General features: G+C 45.5%; 1 protein-coding gene across 2 annotated transcripts in view; it reads right to left on the bottom strand.

Annotated features, from left to right (window-relative positions):
* The window catches only part of Caln1 (calneuron 1), a 425,484-nt gene that overhangs the window by 224,644 nt on the left and 175,309 nt on the right, over positions 1–25,531 (bottom strand). For both annotated transcript variants that reach the window (XM_052755582.1, XM_052755583.1), the window contains exon 3: positions 7,849–7,992. In XM_052755582.1, coding sequence (XP_052611542.1) covers positions 7,849–7,992 — 144 coding nt within the window. The remainder of the gene's footprint in view (positions 1–7,848; positions 7,993–25,531) is intronic.

Raw genomic sequence — 25,531 nt, 5'->3', positions numbered from 1 at the left:
TTCACACATACACATGTATGTAACTAACACACACACACACACACACACACACACACACACACACACACACACACACACCACCCCAAATTCTGTTTGGAAAGGTGAATCTTTGTTCTCTAACCACAGGAGAACGAAGGATCATTTGGAAGAGAAAGGGTTACGTTACAAAATGTGAGCAGGTGAGTGGGGGTGAGGGCCATGGGTTGCTGGATCTATTATTGCAGAGAACTTTCTGCCAAACTAGTTTGGATCACTCCAGACGACCAACTTGTCTTGTTGAAACCACTGAAAACGTAGAAAGCGGTCAAAAGTTATCCCTTAAGTCTTGAAAATACCATGCCCTTATGCCCCAGAGAAACCTGCAGGGGCCATAGCAGCTGCTCTGAGGACTGAGATTTGAGAGAAGTGAATGAGGAGATTGCAGAGCCCACAGGAACTGGAAAGCAGTCATTCTCCACACACTTGTATGAAATAATTCAGTACTCTCTCTCTCTCTCTCTCTCTCTCTCTCTCTCTCTCTCTCTCTCTCTGTGTGTGTGTGTGTGTGTGTGTGTGTGTGTGTGTGTGTGTGTGTGTGTGTGTGTTTCAATGATGATTGAACCTAACCTTGTGTATACTAAGCTAGCACTCCAACAATTACTTCCAACCTCAGCCCTCTTTTTACTTTGTATTTTCTACACTTTCTCGGGCTGATCTTGAACTTGGGATGCTCCTGCCCCAGGGCCCCTGAGTATCTAGGATGACAAGCTGAGGTAGTTTTCAACATGACTGTTCTGCCAACTCTTCAAGGAGGGTTCACAAATGTTATGTCACTGCTCACGTTGCTGCAACCAGAGACGAGACAGAACCAGCTTGAGTGTGGAAGGACTTATTTTGGCTCATGGTTTTAGGGTAGACAGTCCATCACGGTGGGGAAGGCATGGAGAGAGGAGAGGGAGCCTGTCTGCTCACATCTAGCTAGATCAGAAAGCAAGGAGAGGGTGAGGGGGGGGGGGAGAGAGAGAGAGAGAGAGAGAGAGAGAGAGGAAGGCTTGTGCTCAGATGACTTTACCCTTTTTGCCTCTTTTTGTTTAGTTGGGGACTCTAGCCCAGGGGACAATGCCACCCACATTCAGAGTTGGGGTGATAGGAGGATATTTTTACTCATCCATCAACAATCCCCAAAAACACCACTGTAAATACATATGAACACGCCTTTTATTAATGCCCTAGGCATTTGTGTATGTGTATATGTGTGGACATGTGTGTGAAGATATACACAGGTGTGCAGGTGCATTTGTGTATATGTTTTTGTGGTAGCCAGAGGATCATCTCCAGTGTTGTTCTGAAGGAAGCCATACATTGGCTGGCTTTTTGTTATTGGAGGGAGGTGGGTGTGTGTATGTCCATCTGTCCCTCTGTCCATCTGTCTGTTTTGAGACAGGGTCTCTCACTTGTACTGAAACATGTCGATCTGATTAGGCTAGTTGGCCAGGGAACCCCAGGAATCCACCTGTCTCCGCCTCCACAGTATTCATATTACAAGTGTGTGCTACCATGCCTGGCTTTTTAATGTGGCCTCTGAGGATCAGACCAATGTCCTCATGCTTGAGAAGCAAGGGCTTCACTGACTGAGCCACACACCCCCATGCACCCCTAGGCATTTTTTCAATGCAATCAACTTGACAATCAACATGATCCATCACAAGGTGAGAATGGGGAGTGGAGTCCAAGGTCCAAGAAAGAACATTTCCAGTAAAAAAGCCAAAGAAAGCCCTGGGCAAAGCACAGAAGCTTTTGAGTTTTTAATTATGAATAACAGTTTAGAACACGCAAGACACGTGCACACATGTACACACACATACAAACACACACAAGTCAGTCTCAGTACTGACAGCCAACTGGCTGCAGACCAGGAGAGTAATTCCAGACCCTTCCCGCCCGTCTTCCATTTGACCCTCTGGGACCGTCTGGCTGAGCCTGTGTGGAGGACATCCAACAAGTTTCCCTATCCAAAGAGGCTACTGTTCGAAGGCAGCCAGCACGGCACCCTGCTGCCTGGGAGCCCCTGATGAAAACCATATGTGACGATTTGGCAGGCACAGACTAGCTCAGTCAGTTCCAGCGAGGCCTCATGCTCAAGGCATGACCTCATTGTCGGGCAAATCAGCAGGCACCCCAGAAAAATATGGCGGGTGTGGGGGTGCAGATTTGCTCTTAATCATGTCCACATTTCCTGCTGTCTCAGATGTCCGGGTCTAGAGCCAGAGGGATGTGGTCATCTTACACTATGAAACCTAGGCCCTCCTCAAACACACTCTTTTATCTGTGTGTGTGTGTGTGTGTGTGTGTGTCCAGAGGACTACCTCAGCTCTTGCTCAAATACCATCAATCTTTTCTTTTCCTTCCTTTCTTCCCTCCCCCCTCTCTCTCCCTCTCCCTCTCCCTCTCCCTCTCCCTCTCCCTCTCCCTCTCCCTCTCCCTCTCCCTCTCCCTCTCCCTCTCCCTCTCCCTCTCCCTCTCCCTCTCTCTCTCTCTCAACAGGATCTCTTGCTGGATGCATCCAAGTAGGCTAGGCCAACAGGCCAGTGACCCCCAGGGATCCACCTGTCTCTGTGTCCTCAGTACTGGGATTACAATTGTGCACCAATGTATGTATCATTTTAGTTTTGTTTCGTTTTTAATGGATTTTCGGGATTGAACTCGGGTGCCTATGCTTGCCTGATAATCACTTTTTCTTAATGATCTCTCATTCCAGCCCCTTTAAAAGTTACAATTTTTAACTGAACTACGAACATTTAATAAATCAGGACCAATTAGTGTTTATCCTGCAAACACAAATTTTAGGCAAGCGCATTAATGACGCAACTATCTCCCCGGCCCTTTCTATTTTATTTTACTTATGTATCTTTTGGCATCACCCCCATAAAAATATCTGCCGTCCCACATGCTCCACCTCAAAGAGGAACAAAGTCAGAGTCAACCTGGGACCGAATTACTGTGGCAGACACTCAGGTCTAGAAGTGAGGAGGGACAAATATAAAACTACATTCTAATTTCTTAAAAGCAGATTGGCTCAAAGGGCCTCATTAAGAGAACAGTCAATCCATCCATCTCCAGAACTTGGCAGCCCAGAAACTTCCTGTCCCAGCTTTAGTAATAAAATGCCTAAAGACACACATTTCCCCCTCCAACTGGGCATTTTTTTAAAAACTTTACCCCTTTCACATTTAGTCATTATTCTCATGTAATTAGCAGTACATTTTTCCAGCAAAAAAAAATAATTTTTAAGGAAGCTTGTGCCTTAAAAAAATAAATTAATGTAGTTACTTGCACAAGATACAGCCAACAACATTAGCTAACAATCCTATGGGCAGCACTGATTAGACTCTGGGGGACAAAGAGAGGGGACATGAAGGAAGGAGGGTGACATGTTAGAGGCTAGCTGGGGGAATGGGAGGGACAAGGTGGAGCACCTATGATCAAGATGTCTTGTTTGTATGTAAGACACTGTCAGAAAATAAATAAGATACTCTATTAATGTAATAGCAAAATAAGTAAGGGGCTAGAGAGATGACTTGGTGGTTAAGAGGATGTGTTGCTCTTGAGGAACCTGGGGTTCAGTTTCCAGCACCCACCTGTAATTCCACCCCTAGTGGATTGGATACCCTCTTTTGACTCCATGGGCACCAACACACCCACTCATACACACATAAATAAAAATGAAATAAGGGCCGGGCGGTGGTGGCGCACGCCTTTAATCCCAGCACTCGGGAGGCAGAGCCAGGCGGATCTCTGTGAGTTCGAGGCCAGCCTGGGCTACCAAGTGAGTTCCAGGAAAGGCGCAAAGCTACACAGAGAAACCCTGTCTCGAAAAACCAAAAAAAAAAAAAAAAATGGAATAAGCCTTTAAAAGTAAATCAATATAGGCTAGGCATGATGGTACACATTCAGGAGGGTAATGCAGGAAGCCAATGCAGGAAGCCTGCAAGTTCTAGAAGAGCCTGGGCTACAGAGTAAGTTCCAGGAGAGCCTAAGGTTCAGAAGAGAACTCTGTCTCCAGAAGTACCAGAGCCCAAAATTCAATGAAATGAAATCAAATCAAAAGTATTTTTACCTGGTCGGCCTCTGTGAAATGCCTGGTTAGATAAGTCTCTGGTTCAATAAATGGATAGAAACACTCTAAACACTTGCTCCAATGTTCTGCCAGAAAAAAATTCATAGGATTGTGACAAATGGCTAGTAAACTGGTAAGAGTCAAGAATCTCTTATACAGAAGATGGAGCAAATGGCTGAACATGTCTTCCTGAGCTCCCTGGAGAATGTCCCCACACAGGGTCCTACGGGGCTCCAACCCTTATGCAATCAGACAGGATCTTCAGTATCATGAAAATGCTCTGTGGGCTGGAATGGAGCAGTTAATGCAACATTGGCCCATTAGGTGTGATGGTTCGTCTTGGTTGTCAAATTCACAGGATCTAGAGTCATCTAGGAGACACACTGCTGAGCGTGTCTAAGAGGGAGCTTCTAGATTCGGTTAACCGAGGCAGAAAGACATATCCTAAATGTAGGTGGCCCCAACCCCACAGAGTGGGGGTCCTGGATTGAGTAAAAAGGAGAAAGTGAGCTGAGTGCCAGCCAGCATTCATCTCTCTCTGCTCCCTGACTGTGGATGCCATGTGACCAGCTGCCTCACACTTCTTTCTCCACGCCTTCCCCAACAGGGTGGACTGTGAGCCAAAATTAAAATAAATTCATTCCTTCAGTTGCTTTTGTCAGGTATTTATATCAGTAAGATAGACAGACAGACAGACACACACACACACCTTTCCAAATAGTAACTTTCACAATACTAGGACAAAGACCTTGTCTCAAAACAAAATTTAAAAAACAATTAAAAACCAATAAAACTACCTTAATTTCACAAACAGAGGTATTGGTTAAAATGTTTACCCCGGCAGAGTATGTTGGTGTTATTGGTGTATCCCGAGAATTCTGGCACTTAAGGGGCTAAAGCAGCAGAATCGCCCTAAGTTCAAGACTAGCTGGTGCTTAGAGCAAGATTCTGTCAAAAAAAAAAAAGACCCCCCCCCAAAGTATTTTTTTAATACTTTGTGTGTTTGTGTCTGTATGGAGATATGTGCACATGAGTTACGGGTGGTTATAGGCTGCCCAGTGTGGATGTTGGGAACCAAACTCAGGTCCTTTGCAAGAGCAGCAAGCATTCTTAACTGCTGAGCCATCGCTCTAGCCCCAATAATTTTTAAACTAAAAGACAACAATACCTTCTTAGATATAGAAACACTGGTATTCAATAACTTTTTAGTAAGGCAGGTTTCTTGGTGTAGCATCTGTAGCCCCATGACTCCAGAGGCTGAGGTCTAAGGGATCACCATGAACTTGAGGCTACCCAGGGATACAACGTGACAAGACCCTGTCTCCAGAAAAAAAAAAAAAGACAAATTAAAATAAAACAACAAAGGATGAAGTAGGAAACTGTCCTTCCGGGGCGGCGGCGGGCCCTCTGGAAAGAGGATAGGAGAAATGGAAGAGAGGTTTTGCTGCAGGCTCTTGGCCCCAGCATTTCAGAACTATTGCTACAACAGAAAACATCATCGCATCGGGCCTGCAGAGACCCAGCAAATCACCATCCAGAGAGACGTTTTAGACATCCACAGCTGTACTTCGTTCATTCACCATGTGACCTCCATTGTCACTGTCCTCCTAACACATCATTCAGGGGAACAGGAGAAAGCCAAACTTAAAACTGGCATAGAGACCATGCAAGCAGTCCCCCTACCGGATTGCTCTGGTTTTCTTTATGTTGCTGTGATTAAACACAAAAATAAACCACTCTGATCAAAGGCAGTTTAGGGGAGGAAATGGCTTGTTCACCTTACACTATCAGGTCACAGTCTGTCGTGGAGGAAAGTCGGGGAGGGAGCTCAAAGCAGGAACGTGAAGGCAGGTGTTTTAGTAACTTGCCTTTGGCTGTGATGAGACACTGTAAACAAAGGTGACCTTTGAAAGAGTTTGCTTGGGCTTATGGTTCTAAGGGATAAGAGCCCATCATGGTAGGAAGACATGGAAGCAGACGGACAGTACGGGAGCAGGAAGCTGACTGATTGTATCTTGAACCACAAACAGGAAGCAGAGCGAACTGGAAATGGGGCAGAGCTATAAGCTTTCAAAGCAAATTCCAAGTGATATAAATCTTCCAGCAAGGCTCTGACCTCCTAAAGGTGCTATAACCTCCCCAAACAGCACCACCTACTGGGAACCAAGTATTCAAATACATGAGCCTATACGGATCATTTCTCATTCAAAGACAGCTGGACAGCTTACTCTTCCACAAAGAAAACTGTGACTCTGCAGTCACCTTCCCTCAATCCCCAAATAGCTGGAATGACAAACCTGTACCAACAGGCCCAGCTGTGACAGTTGTCTTTTTATCTGGCTTATTGTGCTGTTTCTTCCTAACTCAAACACTCCTTTCTGGAGGGAGGCTCTTAAGACCCAGAAAATAAATGAAACTTACAAGTCTCAGGAAGTTCTTGAAACTCAACAAGATTTACAAGGCACTTCCCCAACACTATACAAGTAATAACGACTCTAGAAGAAAGGAGAATCTCCTACCAGCTTTGCTGCCTTTTAGGTAGTGGTGACAGCTTAAGCTCCTAGGGTGCAGCCATGTTTTGGGGACCAGGAGGACAGCTCAGTCAATAAAGTACAGGTCACCAGAATGAAGGTTTAAAAAAAGTAAAGCCATAGGCATAGAAGCACATTTTTGTAATCCCAACACTGGAGGAGTGGAGACAGGAGGATCCCATGTGGAATGGTCCCCAGTCATGAATCCTGAGTCCTAATGAAAGACCCTGTCTCAAAAACTAAGGTGGGTGGTGCCTAAAGAGTGACATTCAAGATTGACCTCCGACCTCTACACATACATGCTCAAATGTGCTCATACACCCACATGTGCAAACCCATGTATACATATGTGCAAACACACAAGCTGCCTTTAAAACAGGAGGTAGGGGACCAGAGAGGTGGGTCAGTGGTTAAGTGTTTGCCCCCCCAAGCATGAGCACCAGAGTTTGAATCCCCGGGACCCACATAAAATATGCATGGGTGCTGTGGACTGTAATTCTAGACTCAGAAGGTGAAGATGGGATTCCCATGGCATGTGGCTAGCTAGACTAGGTATGTTAGGAGCTCTAGGTTTGATTCAGAGACCCTGCCTCAGTGAACAAGGTGGAAGAACAATCAAAGATGATTCCAAACATCATCCTGAAGACTCCACATACATGCACAGACACACATGCAAACAAGCACACACATACATGCACACCACATGCGTGGAAATGGAAAGGTAAAATTTATATTATTTATAGGTCTCTGTGTGTGTCCATGCATACGTGCATGTGTATGCATGTGTGTGTGTGTGTGTGTGTGTGTGTGTGTGTGTGTGTGTGTGTGTGCATTAGTGTAGCTTCTGACAGAGGTCGGAGATGTCAAGTCCTAGAGCAGGGTGAAAGATGGTGGGGGAGCCATCCAACATGGGTGCTGAAAACAGAACCTTTGTGGAAGAGCATGTGTTCCTAACCACTGAGTTCTCCACCCTTGAAAATGGGAAAATAAGTAAAATGAGAGGGGAAGGAAAGGGGAGTCTAATTATTCCACCAACCAAAGCAGCTTCATCTATTCCTGTAACTGTCCCAAACCATCCCTGCTCACACGGCCCTGCTGGACAAACCCAGATCAAGTTCAAGTTTCCACTCCTAACATGTAAACTGAGCCCGGGATTGTACACATCCCAAGCCCAGGGAATGAGGTGGGAGGCGCAGCTTGGCGGTACTAAGTAGGTCTCACCGTCCATGTCCAGACGCTGCATGATGATAGCCAGCTCCACTTCACTCGGCATATACCCCAAAGAGCGCATGGCCATACCCAGCTCCTGCTTGGAGATGAAGCCATTCCCATCTCTGTCCAGAACACGAAAGGCTTCTCGGATTTCTGCAAGGAAAAAGCAGAGAAAGTCCACCAGTCACGTGACCGCCGCATTGCACTCAAACCACGGGTGACTAACAGGTAGTGTCTCGCTATATCAGGAGGAGGCTCGCTGCTTTTCTTGTTGCTGGGATTGGACACGTGATAAAAACAATTTAAGAAAGAAAGGGTGTGGCAATGCGGCTCAGTTGATACAGGGAGCCACAGGGTTCCATCCCCATCACTGAATAAACTGGGCATGCCCAGTAGTAATCCCAGCCCTCAGAAGGAAGGGTGGAGGCAGAAGGATCAGATATTCAAGGATAGCCTAGGCGACCTAGCAAAGTAGAGGCCACACTGAGAAATGATGGAGGAAGAACCCCGAAGTCAATCTCTGACCTCTAAATGTGTGCCCCCCCACATACATGATCACACACACACACACACACACACAAATAATTATAAAATAAAATGTGCAAAGAGAGGGAAAGAAAGGAGGAAGAGAGAGATGGGAAAGAAAAAAGGAAAACAAGACACAGATGGCCCTAAATATCCGCACACACTGCAGCAGGGACGGTCGGGTGGGGATCCCAGCAGAAAATTGCCTCGGTGGAGGGAGCGGCTGTCTGAGTTTTGCAAAAATGACAGGGTCAGGGGGGAAAGTGTGTGAGAGTCCCCCCGCTGCTGCTGGCGACACGCAGTGTTTAATAACCTCAGAGGACAGGAGGTGAGAATCCCACTGTTTCTATTTCATCCTTCTAATCTGCAGTTGTTTTATGACTATAAACAGCCCCAGCTCCATACGAATGTCACAGAGGGTTGAAACGACTTTAATCACTTTCTCCCGGGTCTGGAAAAGAACTCGACTCCGCTATGGCTAGGCTCCATTTCAAATGGCAGGAAGTCTCCCACTCTTTACTCTGGGTTATACCTACTCTCCCCACCCCCACAGCCCCGGAGCCCCCAAAGCTGGCAGTCCTAGGTCGAGTGAACATTTCCCACCATGTCTCCCCGCGCCCCCCTTGCAAGGCATGAGAAATTTGAGATCAGAGTTTAAAGAAGAGAGGTCCATCCCGTGTATCAAAAGAAGGATGGGTCTGCAGCAGCTTGGAGTTGCCCCAATAAATCCAGCGTAGGGAGGCTGCCGAGTAGGCTCAGTGGTTAAGAGTGCTTGCTGGCTGCTCAATGTGAGTACCTGAGTCTATGATATTTGTCTCTCCCAGTCCCCATAATTTACTCAACCTTCAGCTCCCTCCAAATACATAACTCAAGTCTTCGTTAAGGTAGTGTAACACTCTATCATATCTATGTACTATATTTCCTTTATCATTGACAGATGCACATAGAGACTGGGTCACTATTCAAGCTATTGTGACTAGGGGTCCACAGACTTCAATTTTCATTCCTTTGGGCAGATACCAGGAGTACTAATGCTAGATCATAAATTATGAATATGTGGGGTGGGAGGAATATGTGCACACAAGTGCCGTAGGAGGCCCAAGGGAGCACTTGATCAGCTTGAGCTGGAATGACAGGCAGCTTCGAGCTACCTCACGTGGGCCCTGGGAATCAAAGTTGGGTCTTCCGGAAGAACTGTATGTGTTCTTAACCACTGAGCCATCCCCCCAGCTGCTGTCCTTCATTTGTGGAAGACCTTCCATATCGATTTCCACAGTGCCTGCCACTGTTTACATTCCTATCAGCCCACCTCCCTCTTATCTGAACATTTGCATTGGATTTGGATTTGGACCACCCAGACCATCCAAGACAATCTCACATTTCAAGATTCTTAACTCGATTACGCCAAAGAATTCTTTCCAAGGAAGCATTTGGAATTCCAGGGGACTTGGACTTTGGCATCCCTAGGGCTGCTTCCCGGGTGATTATATTCTTCCATCCTGAGATTCTTCCTCAAACAACTTCCTTTCTTTCCTCCTTCCTCCCCAAAGACACACTCATCCTTAGAGATCACTTCTAATTTCCTTTCTGTTGCCATCACAAAGCACCCTGACCAAAAACAAAGTAAGAGAGGAAAGGGATTTGTTTGGGATCATTGCTCCAGGTCAAGGTCCATCACTCAGTAAAGTCAAGGTGAGACTCCAGCAGCTGGACGTGTCCACAGTCAAGAGCACACAGAAACGAATGTGCTCAGGCTACCTGCCTGCTAGCTATGCTGAGCTGGCTCTCTCCAGTCTCCTATAGCTCAGGGTCCAGCCCATGCCCTGGTGCCACCCACAGCAGGCTGCGTCTTCCCACATCAATTAACAATTAATCCCCCCAGACACGCCCACCGGCCAACTTAATCTAGATGAGTCCTCCCCGAGACTCTTCGCAAATGATTCTCTTGTATAGAGGTTGCATATGGTTGATAGTTACAAGGCAGGCAGCTTACATAGATTCCAGAAAAAAAAAAATGCCTTCGCTGGCCACAGCTATGCCTGTCTCTCAATCTGCTAACTATTTAGCAAGCCATTCACCCCTTCCACATGACATCCGGCATGCCCCAGCACTGTATGGAGGCAAAAACTGAAGAATGCCTGAGGCTGGCTGGCCACCAGCCTAGATGCAAGTGTAGTGAGAGACCTTGTCTCAAGAAAGAGAGTGACAGAGCAGGACACCCACCCAAATTTTCTGGCCTCTGTGCATATGCACAGGCATGCACTCCAATGCGTGTTCAATGTGCACACGCATACACACACAAAGTAAAGACAAGAAAGAAATTATGTTTTCTCTCAACTGTCTCATCACAGACTTCATCTCCATGTGTTCCCCACCCCATACTGTAGGGGGCGCTAGACAGAGAGCTAGCAGACTAATTACTGCAAATGCACCAGTCTAAACAGATTAAGAAGAGAAAAGCTGGAGAGATGGCTCAGTGGTTAAGAGCACTGGCTGTTCCTGTAGAGGACCTGGGTTCAAGTCCCAGTATCCACATGGCAGCTCACAACTGTTTGTAATTCTAGTTCTAAGAATCTGATACCTTCTTTTGGCCTCTGTGGGCACCAGGCTTACAAGCAGTGCACAGATACACAAGCAAGCAAAACACCATACACATTAAATAAAACTAAATAGGATTAAATTAAAAATAATGAAAGAGAATTATGGGGCTGGAAAGATGGTTCCGCAGTTAAGAGTGCTTACTGCTCTTGCAGAGGACCCAAGTTCAACTCCCAGCACTGAGGTTGGATGACTAACAACCACTTATAACTCTAGCTCCAGGACATCCAACATCTTCCGCTGGCCTCCAGGGGCACCTGTACTTGTGTGCACATATTTACCCATAGACATACAGGCATATATGACATTGAAAATAAATCTTAAAAAAATAAGTACCATGTATTACTAGTAATTTTTAATTGGTTATTAATACTAGCTCATCATGTGGAATGCTTTCTGCAAACACATGTGGATCCAGCAGAGAGAGAGAGACCAGCCTGTGAGCAATGACTCCAGGCTCCTGGCCAGGCTTAGTAGCTAATTATGTCGGCAGCCAAAACCAGAGGTCTCAATTTGCTCCTGTGTAAAATGAGCTGGGTTGGCTATGAGGCCCCCGCAGCTCCTACCAGCCCTCCCTTTTGTGGATCCACGAACATCGTTAAAGACTTTGAGAGAACAGGAAGCCGGTGTTCTCTTACATACCTTATTAATCTGCCCTCCCCTCCAGCCTCTCCTTTCCTTTCCTGGATAGAATAAAAACAAGTTTTCAATCATATCCAAATTCTTCGTCTGCATTTTTAGTCCTTTCCCATCAGCACAAGTTTCCATGCCCAGTCCCACATACACTGAAAAAAAAAAAAACTCGGTCATGGCAGAGAGCACCAACAAACGCCAGAGCTTCATGCAGCTTGACTCCAGCCTCTGGAAATGGCAGGATGCACAGGCAGGCTCTCCCAAAGTGTTTCAAGACAGCTGGTCCAGACCCCAGCGCCAAAAGTGGGTGTTCTAGTTTTCTTTTTGTTACTGTGATCAAACACTCTGATCTAAAGCAACTTAGGGGAGGAAAGAGTTAATTTGTAGACATCTCCAGGTTACAGTCCGTCACTGAAGGAAGTCAGGGCAGGGACTTGAAGTAGCAGCCATGAAGGAATGCTGCTGTCTCACTCTCAGGGAGAGAGGGGAAGAGAGAGAGAGAGAGAGAGAGAGAGAGAGAGAGAGAGAGAGAGAGAGAGAGAGAGAGAGAGAGAGAGAGAGAGAGCGCTCAGGACCACTGCCCAGGGAATGGTGTCACCCACAGTGGGCTGAGCCCTCTAGGCCATTCTTCTGTTGAGACTCTCTAATCAAATGACTCCAAACTGTGACAAGTTGAGAGTCAAAGCTAGCTAGGACAGTGGGAGAAGTGTTATCTCTTTCCAGTCTTGGTAGTGACATTTTTATACTTGGTGACAGAATAGTCCATAGGACAGAAGATCATGTGAGATAGTGACAGGGCTCATGGCTGGAGTTGTGGATAGACGGTTGCCCATTGAACCTCTCTTTCTCTGGACTACTCCTTCCCATGGGTTCATCTCCCACATCATATCATTCTCACATAATTTTGAACATTTTCTGAGGGTGGTGATAACACCAAACAGGGTAGTTCTCTTCCTTGATGGTTAATATTGTCAACATGACAGTCTCTAGAACCATCTAGACTCTCTCTCTCTCTCTCTCTCTCTATATATATATATATATATATATATATATATATATATATATATATATATATATATAATCATGGTTTGTCTTGATGTTTCTAGATCAACTTAATTGAAGTGTGAATAACTGTACACTGTTGGTGGCATAATTCCATGGGTTGGTGTCCCAGACTGAAAGAGAGAAAGTGAGCTGAGTACCAGCAGTCCCCTTCCCCTCTCTCCCTCCCTCCCGATTGTGGATGCAATGTGACCAGCTGCTTCACAACTCCCGCCATGGTGCCTTCCCTATCAGATGGACTGTACCATCCAAATGTGACCAGAAATAAACCCTCCCATCACCAAGTTGCTTTTTATCAGACAGTTTGTCCCAGTAATAAGCAAAGTACCTAGTACACCTTCCATATTAGTAAATTTTGTCATCAACATCAGAAGACTTCAGACGAGAGGAGATTTCTTTTGGCTCATCATTTTACAGAGTCAATCTATGATCACTTGAACCCACATATGTGGGAAAAAAATCATGGTGGCAGATGTGTATGAGAGAGGAGAGTTCTTTACTTCTCAGCTAACCAGGAAGCAGAGAATGAGACACAAAGGGACCAGGCATAAACACACCCACTAGATCCCAGGCCCAAATCCCTGCCCCCAGTGACCTACATCTTCTAACTAGGTCTCACTTCCTAAAGTTTCCATAACTTTCCCCAAATAGCAACACCATCTGGGGGTACATTTCCTATTTATGATGCTGTCTGTTGCAGAGTCCCACATTCCTCCTGTGGACTCTCTACATGCCCCAGCTATCACTGTGAACTTCAGCCTGTATCCTTAACATTGAACAGACAAGAGTGTGCTCGTGAGGAGTGGGTCTGTGGCCAGAGGTCGGTAGGTCAATGCTGTCCTTGTCTGATACTATAACCATTTGGACAGGAGGGAAGCTATTCCAAAGAAACACTTCACCTCTCCCTTCAGCTACCAGATTATTGGAACAATGGACTTTCTCCAGGAGTCTCATGCTAGGGAAAGGAAAAGCTGGGGCCTTGGTGCCAAGCAGTTCTGACTACTTATCAGACCAACCTGCAGGAGAGACTGAAACCTAGAAAATGAAGGGTCGGTGATGGGTGGGACCACATCTTGCTATATGCATACCCTTTATTTAAACCTAAAACTCATATCATGACCCTGAAGATGGACTTGCAGGCTCACTGGACCCCTTCTGACCTCTTCCCAGTGAGGCTATTATATTCAAAAAACTCCCTCTTCTGTTTGTCACCATTAATGGTGCCTTTAATTAGACTGCTGGCTGGACCCAGCTTGTTAGAGGGACCGTCAGGGTCCAGGCTCTGACAATCTGGTAACAACTCCATAAGATACCCGCTCCTGGTTCTGACTGAAAAAGTGTGCTGTGTGTACACTGTGTCTGCGTGTTTGTGTATCTGTGTGTGTGTTTGTGTGTGGTGTATGTATTCACACACAGGTGCCTGAGGGAGCATTCAATAATGTCACTTTGTTTCAAAGGATCCAAGAAATGGGGGAGGAAACAGAACACAAAGCTAGAATCCCATCACAGAGCTCCTGGAAATTCAATCTCACCAAGCTAAAGCCAGCCAGACTGGAAGAGACAGGTAATGTGTGCCTCTTTTTATTCTTATTAGCAGAGCAGGGCATGGAATGATGCTCGTAAAACCAACAGAGACATTAGCGCAGACAGGACCCCTTTGTGTCTGGCTTACAGCACCAGTCAGCTCTGGCTTCACTTTTCCTTCCATACGAAGTGGGGACCACAGCTCCAACATTTGAGAATAAGCCACGAGCATGTACTCTTTACTGATCCTCCTTTGGTGGTGGTGGTGGTGGTGGTGGTGGCGGTGGCGGCGGCAGCGGGTGTGTGTGTGTGTGTGTGTGTGTGTGTGTGTGTGTGTGTGTGTGTGTGTTGAGAGGGGCTGGGGTTGCTTGTGCCTCAGAGTTAGGTGAACATGTTGTGCTGGTATCTGAGATTCAGTCTTTGATTCCCTCCCAGTCTTGAATGCATGATTGGGCTCCATGAAACCCCAACACCTCTAAAACGCCTTCATAAGCTGCACAAGTGATGTCTGTGATGGTGATAGGAGAGTGTTCTTATTTCATTTCTGTTGTGATAAAATATCCTGACCCCCCCCCCCTCAAAAAAAAAAAACAACTTAGAGGAGAAAGGCTTTGTTTTAGCTCACAATTCCAGGCTATAGCCCATTATTGCAAGGAGGTCACAGCAGCAGGAGCTTGGAGTACTAATGACATCACATCCATGGTCAAAAAGAGAGAGCAATAACGACATAATGCTTAGCCCCATCTCTACATTTACACAGTCCAGGACCCAAGCCCAGGGGATGCTGCCACCAACAATGGGCACTTTTTCACATCTCAATGAACAGAATTAAGACTATGCTCCATAGACCTACCCGTATAGGCCAGCACTATGTAATCCATCTTTCATGAGACTCTCTTCCCAGATTTCAGAGGATGCTAGGTTGTATCAAATTGATAATTAGAAATTGATAATTTCTGTAACCATCACAGAAAAAGATGGAGCACTTTATAATCTACATTGTGAAGAGTATATTTGTACCTTGTGCTACAGAAATCTTCATGTGAACCCTGTCAGAAGCCCCCCAAATACACACTACTAACCATTTAACCATTTTTTTTTCCGAGTTACCTTTGATGTGTATGATTTTTCAAGGGAAATTCAAGACTCGGTAGCCTTGATATTTGCCAAGCCCCTGCTACACAGAAAATAGGGGTGGTGTGGGGAAAAAAAGCACCAACAACATGAATCTCAGCAATAAGATGGTCAGACAAGACCAGAGGGGAAAGACTGAACTTTGGAATGACTTGCCATGATAGTTGGTTATTCAGAATTGTCAACTTGAAACGCCCTAGAATCACCTGGGAAGAGATTCTCAGTGAGGGATTGTCTAGATCAAGTTGGCCAAGAGACATGTCAATAGGGGGTTATCCTGATTGTTAAGTGATGTGAGGAGCCCCAGCCTGAAAGTGGACAGCACCATGCCCTGGTTTGGGATGCTGGACTATATGAGTAGAGAAAACCAGCTGAGTGGTAAGCAAGCATACATTTATTTGTCTCTGCTCTTCACTGAGAGTGTGACAAGCTGCTTTAAGATCTGGCCTTGACTTCCTCACAATGTTGGACTGTAACCTGCCATTATGAGCCATAGGTCACATTTATCAGGTGTCATCACATCAGCAGAAGTGATACTTGAAGACTGTATGAGTCCACTCCCTATATTAACTGTTAATGATGAGACGCAACACGGGTCTTTTAGGATGGTAATGTCTTCTCAGTTTGCTGACTCTCTGAATAAAGCTCAATTTACAGATTTCAATTCCCATCTCTGCTTGTTGGTTTCTCAAAGAATCAGGCAACACCTACCCAATCCCAGTTTCAATATCACACTGTCCCACTGGCACATGGAATAGAAAAGCATACATAATAAGACATTTCCTGAGAGAAGGAATCCAATCACTGCCTGTGCAATTGTCCAGAAGCCAAGTCTGAATTCCTAAGGGGATCCAGCTGGGCCTCTCCTCCTCTCATGGTCTTGAGTCCCAAGGGCCTTGAATAGAAAGGATCTTGCTGTATAGCCAAAGAGACTGACTTCTTGTTTTGCAATAATATTTTTCTTATAATTATCCCCTTGTGGAGGACAAAGGGCTTACAAGGTTCCTCCCCCGCCTCCCCCGCCCGCCCCAAGGATTACTAGAGACTCAATGGTGGCTTAGAGGAGGGGCTTACAATGGCCCATCCCTCTCTGAGGATTTATAGACAGCTTACAGTTGCTAGAGAGGTCATAAGGCTCTGCCCCTCTAAGGATTTATAGTCAGCTAATAGTTGCTGGAGGAGGGAGTGGCAAGTTCTTCAGTGGTCTAGCCCATTATGCTGACTGCGCTCTAGTAAACATCCACAACCCACCCTCAACCCAGAAGCCTCTACATAGCCCTAATGAAACTCACTGGGTCTCACATCCCATGAAGGTAGAAGGAGAGGAGTGGTGGTCTGGGAGAGGGAGGAAAAGAGTCAACGGGAGTGGGAATGTGATGGACAAAGGTAATATGGGGTAAATCAAAACGCATCAGACATGTATATGAAGATAAATGAATGAAACCTATTGGTGTGTATAATCCATATATACTAAAAAAATATTTTAAAATTATCCATGACTGGCACTGAGATCCGTGTATATCCAGATTCAGTGTTCTGGCAAAATCCTGCCTCCAAACTACTAGATCTTCGTAAAGATACAGCCAGGTGAGACAGGGACAAGGACAAAGGTCCACCTATCACAGGGAAGACAGAGTCAGCCATTGGGAATGCCATTGCTAACACCCTGACTTTGGGAACCAGCTGCCATTTACAACATCAATTTGCAACTTCAAGTTAGTAATGAAGAACAACCAGTTTCTGGGCATGATTCCCACAGGATGCAAAAATCTACTCATTTTCTGTAGCCTTAAGAAGAATGAGAGCTTTCATTTGTGTGTATGCATGTATGTGTTGAAGGGGTTTATATGCTCATGTGTGTGCACATGTGTGCATGCATGTGGTGTGTATGTGGTTTTGTGTGTGTGTGTGTGTGTGTGTGTGTGTGTGTGTGTGTGTGTGTGTGTTGTAGATGACAGAAGTCAATGTCAGGTATCTTCACTTGCATCCCATGTTTTATTCACACAGGGGCTGTCACTGAACCTGGAGCTCATTGATTTGGTTAGACTGGTTTGGCAGTGAGTGGCCTGGATCTACCTGTCTCTGTCCCAAATCACTGGTGGGATTATAGTTGCCTTCCACCATACCCAGCATTTTATATGGGTGTCAGGGATCTGAACTCAGGTCCTCAACTGATCCTGCTGAGCAATCTCCCCAACCCTGAATGACAGTTTTCACTGCATGAAGAGAGTAATGGGACACATATGTTTTGTAGATACAGGTCATTGAAAAATTGCAAAATTGGAAATATCCAGTTCCTGGGTGAGGTAACTATGACCCAGAAGATGCAAGATACAGATGTGCAGGTCTTTATTCAGAGAAAACAATGAGGCAGGGACTGATTTGTGGGTCAGGAGAGGTGGTTCACGGATTATGAGTATGTACTGCTCTTGTAGAGAACCTGAGCTTCGGTCTTACCAACCATGTCAGGTAGCTAACAACTATGTGTAACTCCATCAGCCTCTTCTGGCACTTCACTCAGATATACATACCTACACACATAAATATAAGTTTAAAAACAATAAATATTAAAAAGAAAAAAGTTAGGAAGGGTTTCTACCTTCTCAAAGAAAGATCAAAAAAAGAAAAAGCAGATTTGGAGATGATTAACACAGTTATTCACTCCACAAACAGCTGCTGTTTGCTTACTATATATCAGATACTACATTAGGAGACATGGTTGGTGAATAAACCCTTCCAGGCTTCAAAAATCTAATCTAGGTGGCAAAAAGAGGTTGACCAGATGTCCATTGGCAAGAATAACAAATGGGGTGATTCAAGATCCCACAGAATTCCTTAGGATAAAGACACACTCTACAGAAAAAGTGTTGTGTCAGAGGTGGTGGTGAGATACAGCCCAGCCCAGGAGTGAACTGAGGAATTCCTTCTTCCTTAGAAACTTCTACTCAGGTAAGGCCAGAATCTTGACTACACTACACAAAAGACTATCAAGATGAGTATTCTAGTTTCATTTATTTTGTTGTGATTAAAATACCCTGAGCAAAAGGGACATATGAGGAAGAAAAGGTGAGGTTCCAGGATACAGCCCACCACTGAAATGAAGTCACAGTGACCTTCATGAAGTCACATGGACCTTTCCAGAGTTGCTCTCACTTAGCTTTCTCCCCAGATCAGGGCACAGCCCATGAAATGGTGCTGCCCACATCCAGGGTAGGTCTCCTTATATCAGTTCACAATCAGGGCAAGTCCCCACAGACATGCTCACAGGTTAACCTGGCCTAGATAACTACCCATTAAGACTCTCTTTCCAAGTGATTTTAGATGTGTCAAATTGAGAGTTAAAACTAGGCAGCACAATGAGTCAGAATGACATAGAGCTAGTGAGTGTATTCATAGCCGGGAGAGTATACATTTTAACTGAAGCAGAGGAATTTAGAGATAGAGACAATTAGGAATAGGAGAGTACACACTGAACACATGGGCAGAGAGTTCGCAAGAGGGGGAGTTGCTTAGACGTCTCTAAGTGGTAGGTACAGAGTCTGGGGAGATGGCTCAAGGGAAGGGGGTTTGCAATGCAAGCATGAGAATCTGAGTTTGGGTTCCCCAAATCAACACAAAAGCTAAGCATAGTAATGCACATCTGTAACCCAAGCACTTGGAGGCAAGGACGGATAGATACCTGAAGCTCACTGGCTAGACAACTAAGACATATTGATAAACTCCAGATTCAGTGAGAGACCCTACCTCAAACCCTAAAGTAGAGAGAGATTGAAGAAGACAGTTGAAATTGATTTCTGGCCTCCACATATGTGTGGACACATATGTGTACATACACATTTTGTAGCTTTCTAAGTTATTTTGCTCAAAGGGTATAATTTACAGCAAGATTTAAAGATTAAGAATTAAGGAAGAACATATATGAGCTATTTTACTTATTTCTCTTAAAGAATCCCCACCACCACCTCTTTGTAAATGTAACTGTAAGGTTTTACAAAGTGCGCTGTTTAGGTTTCGGGATGAGAGAGGAATGTTAAGACACTCAAGGCTACCACACACAGTGTGGCCCTATGTAAGCACAGTATGTTGACACAAGCCAGGCTCATCTGGGAAGAGGAAACTTCAATTGGGAATATGTCTCCATAAGACTGACATATAAGCAAGTCTGTGGGGCATTTTCTTGGTTCATTAACTAAGGTGGTACCACGCCTGGTCAGGTGATCTTGGATGCTATAAGTCATAGGTAGCAAGCAAGCCACTAAGCAATGCTTCTCCATGGCCCTCTGCTTCCAGTGCCGCCTCTGACTTCCTTTCATGATGGACTACAACTGTAAGGTGAAACAAACCCTTTCCTCCCAAAGTTGCTATTGGTCACGGTGTTCATCACAGCAATAGAAAGCTACCTAGGACAGTCGTTTTAAACATCCTTGTTTGAGACATCTTTAGGAAAACAATTGCTGCATCATAGGCAGTTTCAATTTTTTCCCTTAAGATTTTTTACTTTTAATTGTGTGTGAAGGATAGTACACATGAGTGCAGGTGTCCACAGAGGCCGGAAATGATTGATCCTCTGGAGCTGGAGTTTCAGGTGCTGTGAGATGCCAACATGGGTACTAAGGACTAACCTCAGGTCCATTATGAAAGCAGTACCTGCTCTTAACCAATGAGCATCTCTCTCTTCAGTCCCTGGTAGGTTTATCAATTGTGCTGAAGCTTTTCACTCCCAGCCAGATTCCACAGGGAGGGTTTAATTCTTTGTTTCCACGCCTCCTCTTTTCTCTTTTCATCCTGCCTCAGTTGGGAGTCACACTTGAACCTTTGGAATCTTAAGGTCGACGAGGTGGAATAAAGAGACCGCCAAAGCACAGCCATGTCCACATGACTGTCTACACAACGGGAAGAAACAGACTTAGAAGTGATGGTGAACTGTACTTGGACCACTTGCATAGATCTCCACAGCCCCTGGGCTCTAACCTGCTAGCCATGCACTGACAAAGGATGCTCTAAGCGTCTATTAATAGAAGATTCTGAGAACACAGATGATCCTATTCAGGGTTAGTGCTGGACATGAAGAAGTAGACACCCTGCTGACCATCAAGAAAGTGAGGGTCTACGGCAGAAGGAGAACTTTTGAGCTGTCTGCCCCAACCCCACCCTAGTCTATCTCTTTCTGCCCACTCACCATCTGTCCATATCACTTGGCTCTGGGAATTTTGTCTCTTGCCATTTTACATAGACACCCTCTAGACCAACTAATCTCATACATATTTAAATCTCATTCCCCCTACCTCCTTTCAATCCTGAATGCCAGCCAGGGATATTCAGCCTCTTTCTGGCCTTGGTGGGCTTCCATGGGCAATTTCTGTTCTATTTTGCTTTGGTTTTTTACTGTCGAGAGCAGGATTCCATCAGCTTTAACCTACCTGAAATGCTGAACTTGGTTTAGCCTTGTCTTGTTGGAGTATAAAGTTTTAGATCAAGTTACCTCTCTTCTAGTATATTTTCAAAGCTCTATTCATTTTAGTTTTGCCCACATGTATCTATGTGCACCACATGTATGGTTAGTGCCTGTGGATGTCAGACGAGGGAATCAGATCCCCTAGAACAGGTGTTATAGTTATGAGCCACCTTGTGGGTACTGGAACTCGAACCCAGATCCACCATATGAGCAACAAGTGTTCTTAACTTCTGAATCATTTCTCAAATGCCTCTTCTGATGTTTTTGAGGGTGGATATTGAGAAAGGGGTCTCACTGTATGTATTTCAGGACTGGTTTTGACTTTGTGGTGTAGCTGAGGATAGCCTGGAACTTTTGATCCTCCTGCCTCAGCTTTACTAAGTGCTGGGATGATGCATGTCTACCACCATTCCTGGTTCTTTTTTCTTTTCTGAGAGGGACAGAAAGATGGAGATAGGGGGCTAGAGATCAACCTTGGTTGTGGTTCCTCAGTTATTGCCCACCTTGTGTTTTGAGACAGGGCTTATCCTTGGAACGTGGGGTGGGGGGAGTCCTTGATTAGGCTCGGCTGACTGGCAGGCAACTGAGCCTTGGAGATCCACCCATATCCACCTCCCCAGTGCTGGGGTTATAAGCATGCACCACCACACTGGACTGTTTTGTTTTAGCAATGATTCTGTGGATAGAACCCAGATCCAAATGTTTACAAGGCAAGCACGCTGACTAAGCTATCTTCCTGGCCCAACAGTCCTGAAATCCTTAGAAATGCCTCCAGCTTTTCAGCTGCCTATGCTACCATTACCCCAAAACAGTAATGATTATTCTTCACATCCTGAAATACCTGCTTAGTCTCGGCTGGTTAACACCACCACTCAGTTATTGAAAGGCATGTTCTTTTGGTCGTGATGTAGTAAAAAGGGCCAGGAACTTGGGGACACCTGAGATGCATGGTAGAACCAAGTGACAAAAATCAGGATGCAAGCCTGTCATCTCTGCCTTCTGTTTGTGTCCGTTTCCTTTACTTTGGTTCAGAATCCTATTTGATTCAGCGGTAGCATGGTTAGCCACTCAAGGGGTGCCTGTCCACCTAACCTAACTCACCTCCCTTTGAAGCTGAGGGTGCCAGGCTACATCTCCTCATAAACATCTTGGATTCCAGGAACAGCAGATGTTAACAGGACCCTCCTCCCAGATGAGGACAACTGTCCATTATGAAGAGGCTACGTTGTGGGCAGGAACAATCCTCTCTCCAAAACTAGCTTGCCCCACCCCCACCCTAAGCTATAAAGATTTCTTTGGAACACCTTACAGAACCAGAGTTGAGACAATAATAGGCAAATCCTTACTGCTTAATTATGCACACCTTTCCACCTTGACCCTAGTCTCATGTCAGTACCCCAAAGATGAACAAGAGGTCACCTCATGGACCCCTCTATTTGTTCCCCTTCCTCTGTGTACGCCAATTAAATCTCCTCTCTGTTTTTCACCATTATTTATCTCTTTAATTAGTGTATTGGGGCAGGTCACTGAATGTTCTAGTTTCCTTTCTGTTGATGTACAATATACTCAGACCAAAAGGAACTTAGAGGGAGAAAGAACTTATTTATGCTTCCATGTCATAGTCCATCACTCAAAGAGGTCAGGGCAGGAACTCAAGCAAGAACTTGAGACAAAAACCCCAGAGGGCTGCTGTTTGCTTGCTCCCTCTCTGGCTCCCAGGCTGTTGCTTGGTTATCTTTCTTATAGATCTCAAGACCACCAACCTAGGGAATGGAGCTACCCAGAGTGGGCTGGGCCCTCCTACATTAATTAATAATCTAGAGAATGCCCCACAGACATGCCCACAAACCAATCCAAAGGAGGTAATTTCTCAATTGATATTTGCTTCTCAGATGACTCCAGGGTAATTATCAAGATAACAGTTAAAACTAACAGGGCTACCCCACCCATTGTCAACTTGACTCACAAACACATCACTGTTAAACCTTTTAACTCCTGGTCCTCTGAGGTCTCATGTTAATATTATAAAACACAGTCCAACTTTGAAAGTCCCACAGTTTTAAAAATGCCAATGCTTTACAAGTCCTAAGTCTCATAAATGTGGGCTCCTCTAAAATTAAAAGCAAATTACATATTTATTTTTGAGACAGAGATAGATAGATAGATAGATAGATAGATAGATAGATAGATAGAGAATATAGATACACAAGAGGCCAGAAAAGGGCATTGGATGCCCTGGAACTGGAATTACAAGTTGTTATGATCCACAGGATATGAGTGCTGGGTATGAAACTCAGATCCTCTGAACAGTACACACTCAACTGCTTACATAGTTGCTATTTCTGTTGGAGTTGAGCCTTTGGTTCTAAATCTTCAGTAAGAGCATCAAGATGGTTAAGTCTGTGGAGGAACTAGAAATGAGTAGCTGACACAGTCTAAGGGAAAGATGATGAACCTGAAGACATGACCATACCACAACAGTGAACCCAGGGTCAGCTGAAATTTCAAAGAGTGAGTGCATAGCACTCAGAACATGACAGGCTCAAGTGTCCACGTTTGGGAAAGGTAGAATTTTGAAGAATGCACTGCAGTTTCTAGTTTGATGGGTAAGAAGTGATCACATAAATAGACAAGGCCAGGCTGAGTTTTAAAGTCTGTGGTGACATCTGTGATCCCTTTTATCAAGAAAAAACAGGAGTAGCTAGCTATGAGGGATCAGGAGATGGGGAAACTGTACATCTTGAATGGCCAGCAGGAAGTTATGGACAGTAAAGACATAACCATCCTGACAGGAATAAAAATAGTTCAAATAGACAGCTGCCCTCCCCGAGTCTATCAGACTGTTGACACAATGGACCCCAAGGAATTAGTATTTCCCTAGGAGTCTCATGCTAGGAGAAGGAAAAGGCAGAAGCCTTGATGCCAGCCAAGGGAGGGGAGGGGTTTTCTCCCAGGAAGCCATTTCACATCATTCTCACAACTTGTCAAACCACCTTGCAGGAGAGACTGGATTTTAGACAATGATGGGTCAGTGATGGGCAGGACTGCTTAACTATGCATACCCCTTGATTCACTTTGTAGCCCTGACTGGCCTGGAACTCCCTACGTAAACCAGACTGGCCTCGAAGTTACAGAGCTCCACCTGCCTCTGTCTCTCAAGTGCTGGAATTCAAGCTATGTGACACCGTGTCTGGCTCTTGCTTCCTATTTAAACCTAAACCTCATGTCGATCACTGAAAATGGGGTTGGGGGGGAGGGAAGGGGGCGGCAGCGAGCAGGGGAGCATGGGACCTCTTTGTTTCCCTCCCAATGTGGCCACATCGAATAAATCTTCTCTCCTGACTTTCATCATTGCTGGTTTAATTGATGATTGAGGATGAGTGGCGGAGACTGTCTCATTAAGGGGCTGTTACGACCCCCGCTCCAAAGGTACTCCACAACTGGCATAGGTCCTGGCCCCACAGGGGTGCTGAGGAGACACCCGTGGCCACCACAGCAGCCATCATCTGACCACAGAAGCTGGAACTCAGTGAGAGAAGAAGACATATGGGAGGAAGAGGAGGAGAAAGAAGAGGAGGAGCAGAGAGGATGCAGTTCCGGGGTTCCAGGCCAGTGCTGGGATCTGGACAATGTATAGTTTGTTTAAAGAGGCGATGGACCGCCTCCATGGCACCAGGAGTGGGTTCCAAGGCAGACCAGACTACTGGTGAGGCCGAGTGCAGCTACAGCAGCCTCTTGGTTCCGTAAAGGAAATAGAAAGCCCCCTTACAGAAAGCCTATCTGAGAATCTCTAACTCCCAAACAGACTTCTCAGGGACAGGATTCAGGATTCAGAGGCCCTGATTCTCACTTCAGAGGCTCAGGCTGCCACACTCCAGGACCTCAGAAGGCTATCTGTGCAGTGGACAAGCCTCAGCTAGATGGCCCCTCCCCCTCAACATGTCTTCTGGAATTCCTCCCTCTCCCTCTGCAGCCCAGCACTGAGAGGTGGGCAGGCTGCAGGCCTTTGGGGTGAAACCTCCATCTTTTGCCTGAGACCCATAAGAAGAAACCACACTCTGCCTCTCGGGCCTGAACTCTCCTTGGGTCACCCATCATGCTCTTGTCTGTCTGTCCATGCCATTAATGACTCCATAGCTCCTCTAACTAATCTCTTACCCCCAAATAATCATCCACCTCAGTGTCTGCCTCAGAGTCCCCCTTGAGCCCTCAACCCCCTGACCAACCTTTCAGAAGCCAGGTGCTGCCTGTTCTCACACAGCAACACACACCTGCTCAGGGAAAATTAGGCCAATTGCTGAGGACGAAGAATATTAATTGCATCATTTGGCTCAGTAGATAGTATCCGAGGGGCCCACGAGGAGCAAATGGAGTGGAATTTATCTGCAAACATCAGGGTCATAATCGACGTGGTTAATTTTTCATTAAATCATTTCATTCCTGAATTTGGAAAGTTAATATCTAAATATCAGAAAATAACTGGCCTCTTTGTAAATGGAATTGTCTGGTGGATTTAGTGGGGGGATCTAAAAGGCAGAAGAGCAGAATCCATGTTACAGAAATAAACCGGCAGCAGTTAGTCAGGAAGGGGGAGAAGGACTTTAGACAAAACCCCTAAGGGTACAGTGTGTGTATCGGGGGCAGAGGGATGGTCTGGTATGCATGAGGCCCTGAGTTCCAGTCCCAAAGTCATAAGAAGAAGAAAGGAAAAAAAAAAAACATGCCAGGAGCAAGAAGATAGCTCACTGGGTAAACTGAGGA

This window comes from Peromyscus californicus, unplaced genomic scaffold (assembly GCF_007827085.1).
Source record: "Peromyscus californicus insignis strain IS unplaced genomic scaffold, ASM782708v3 Scaffold_2__1_contigs__length_46816999, whole genome shotgun sequence".
In the NCBI taxonomy this organism is placed as follows: Eukaryota; Metazoa; Chordata; class Mammalia; order Rodentia; family Cricetidae; genus Peromyscus; species Peromyscus californicus.
This window is presented reverse-complemented; position numbering and strand designations above follow the sequence as displayed.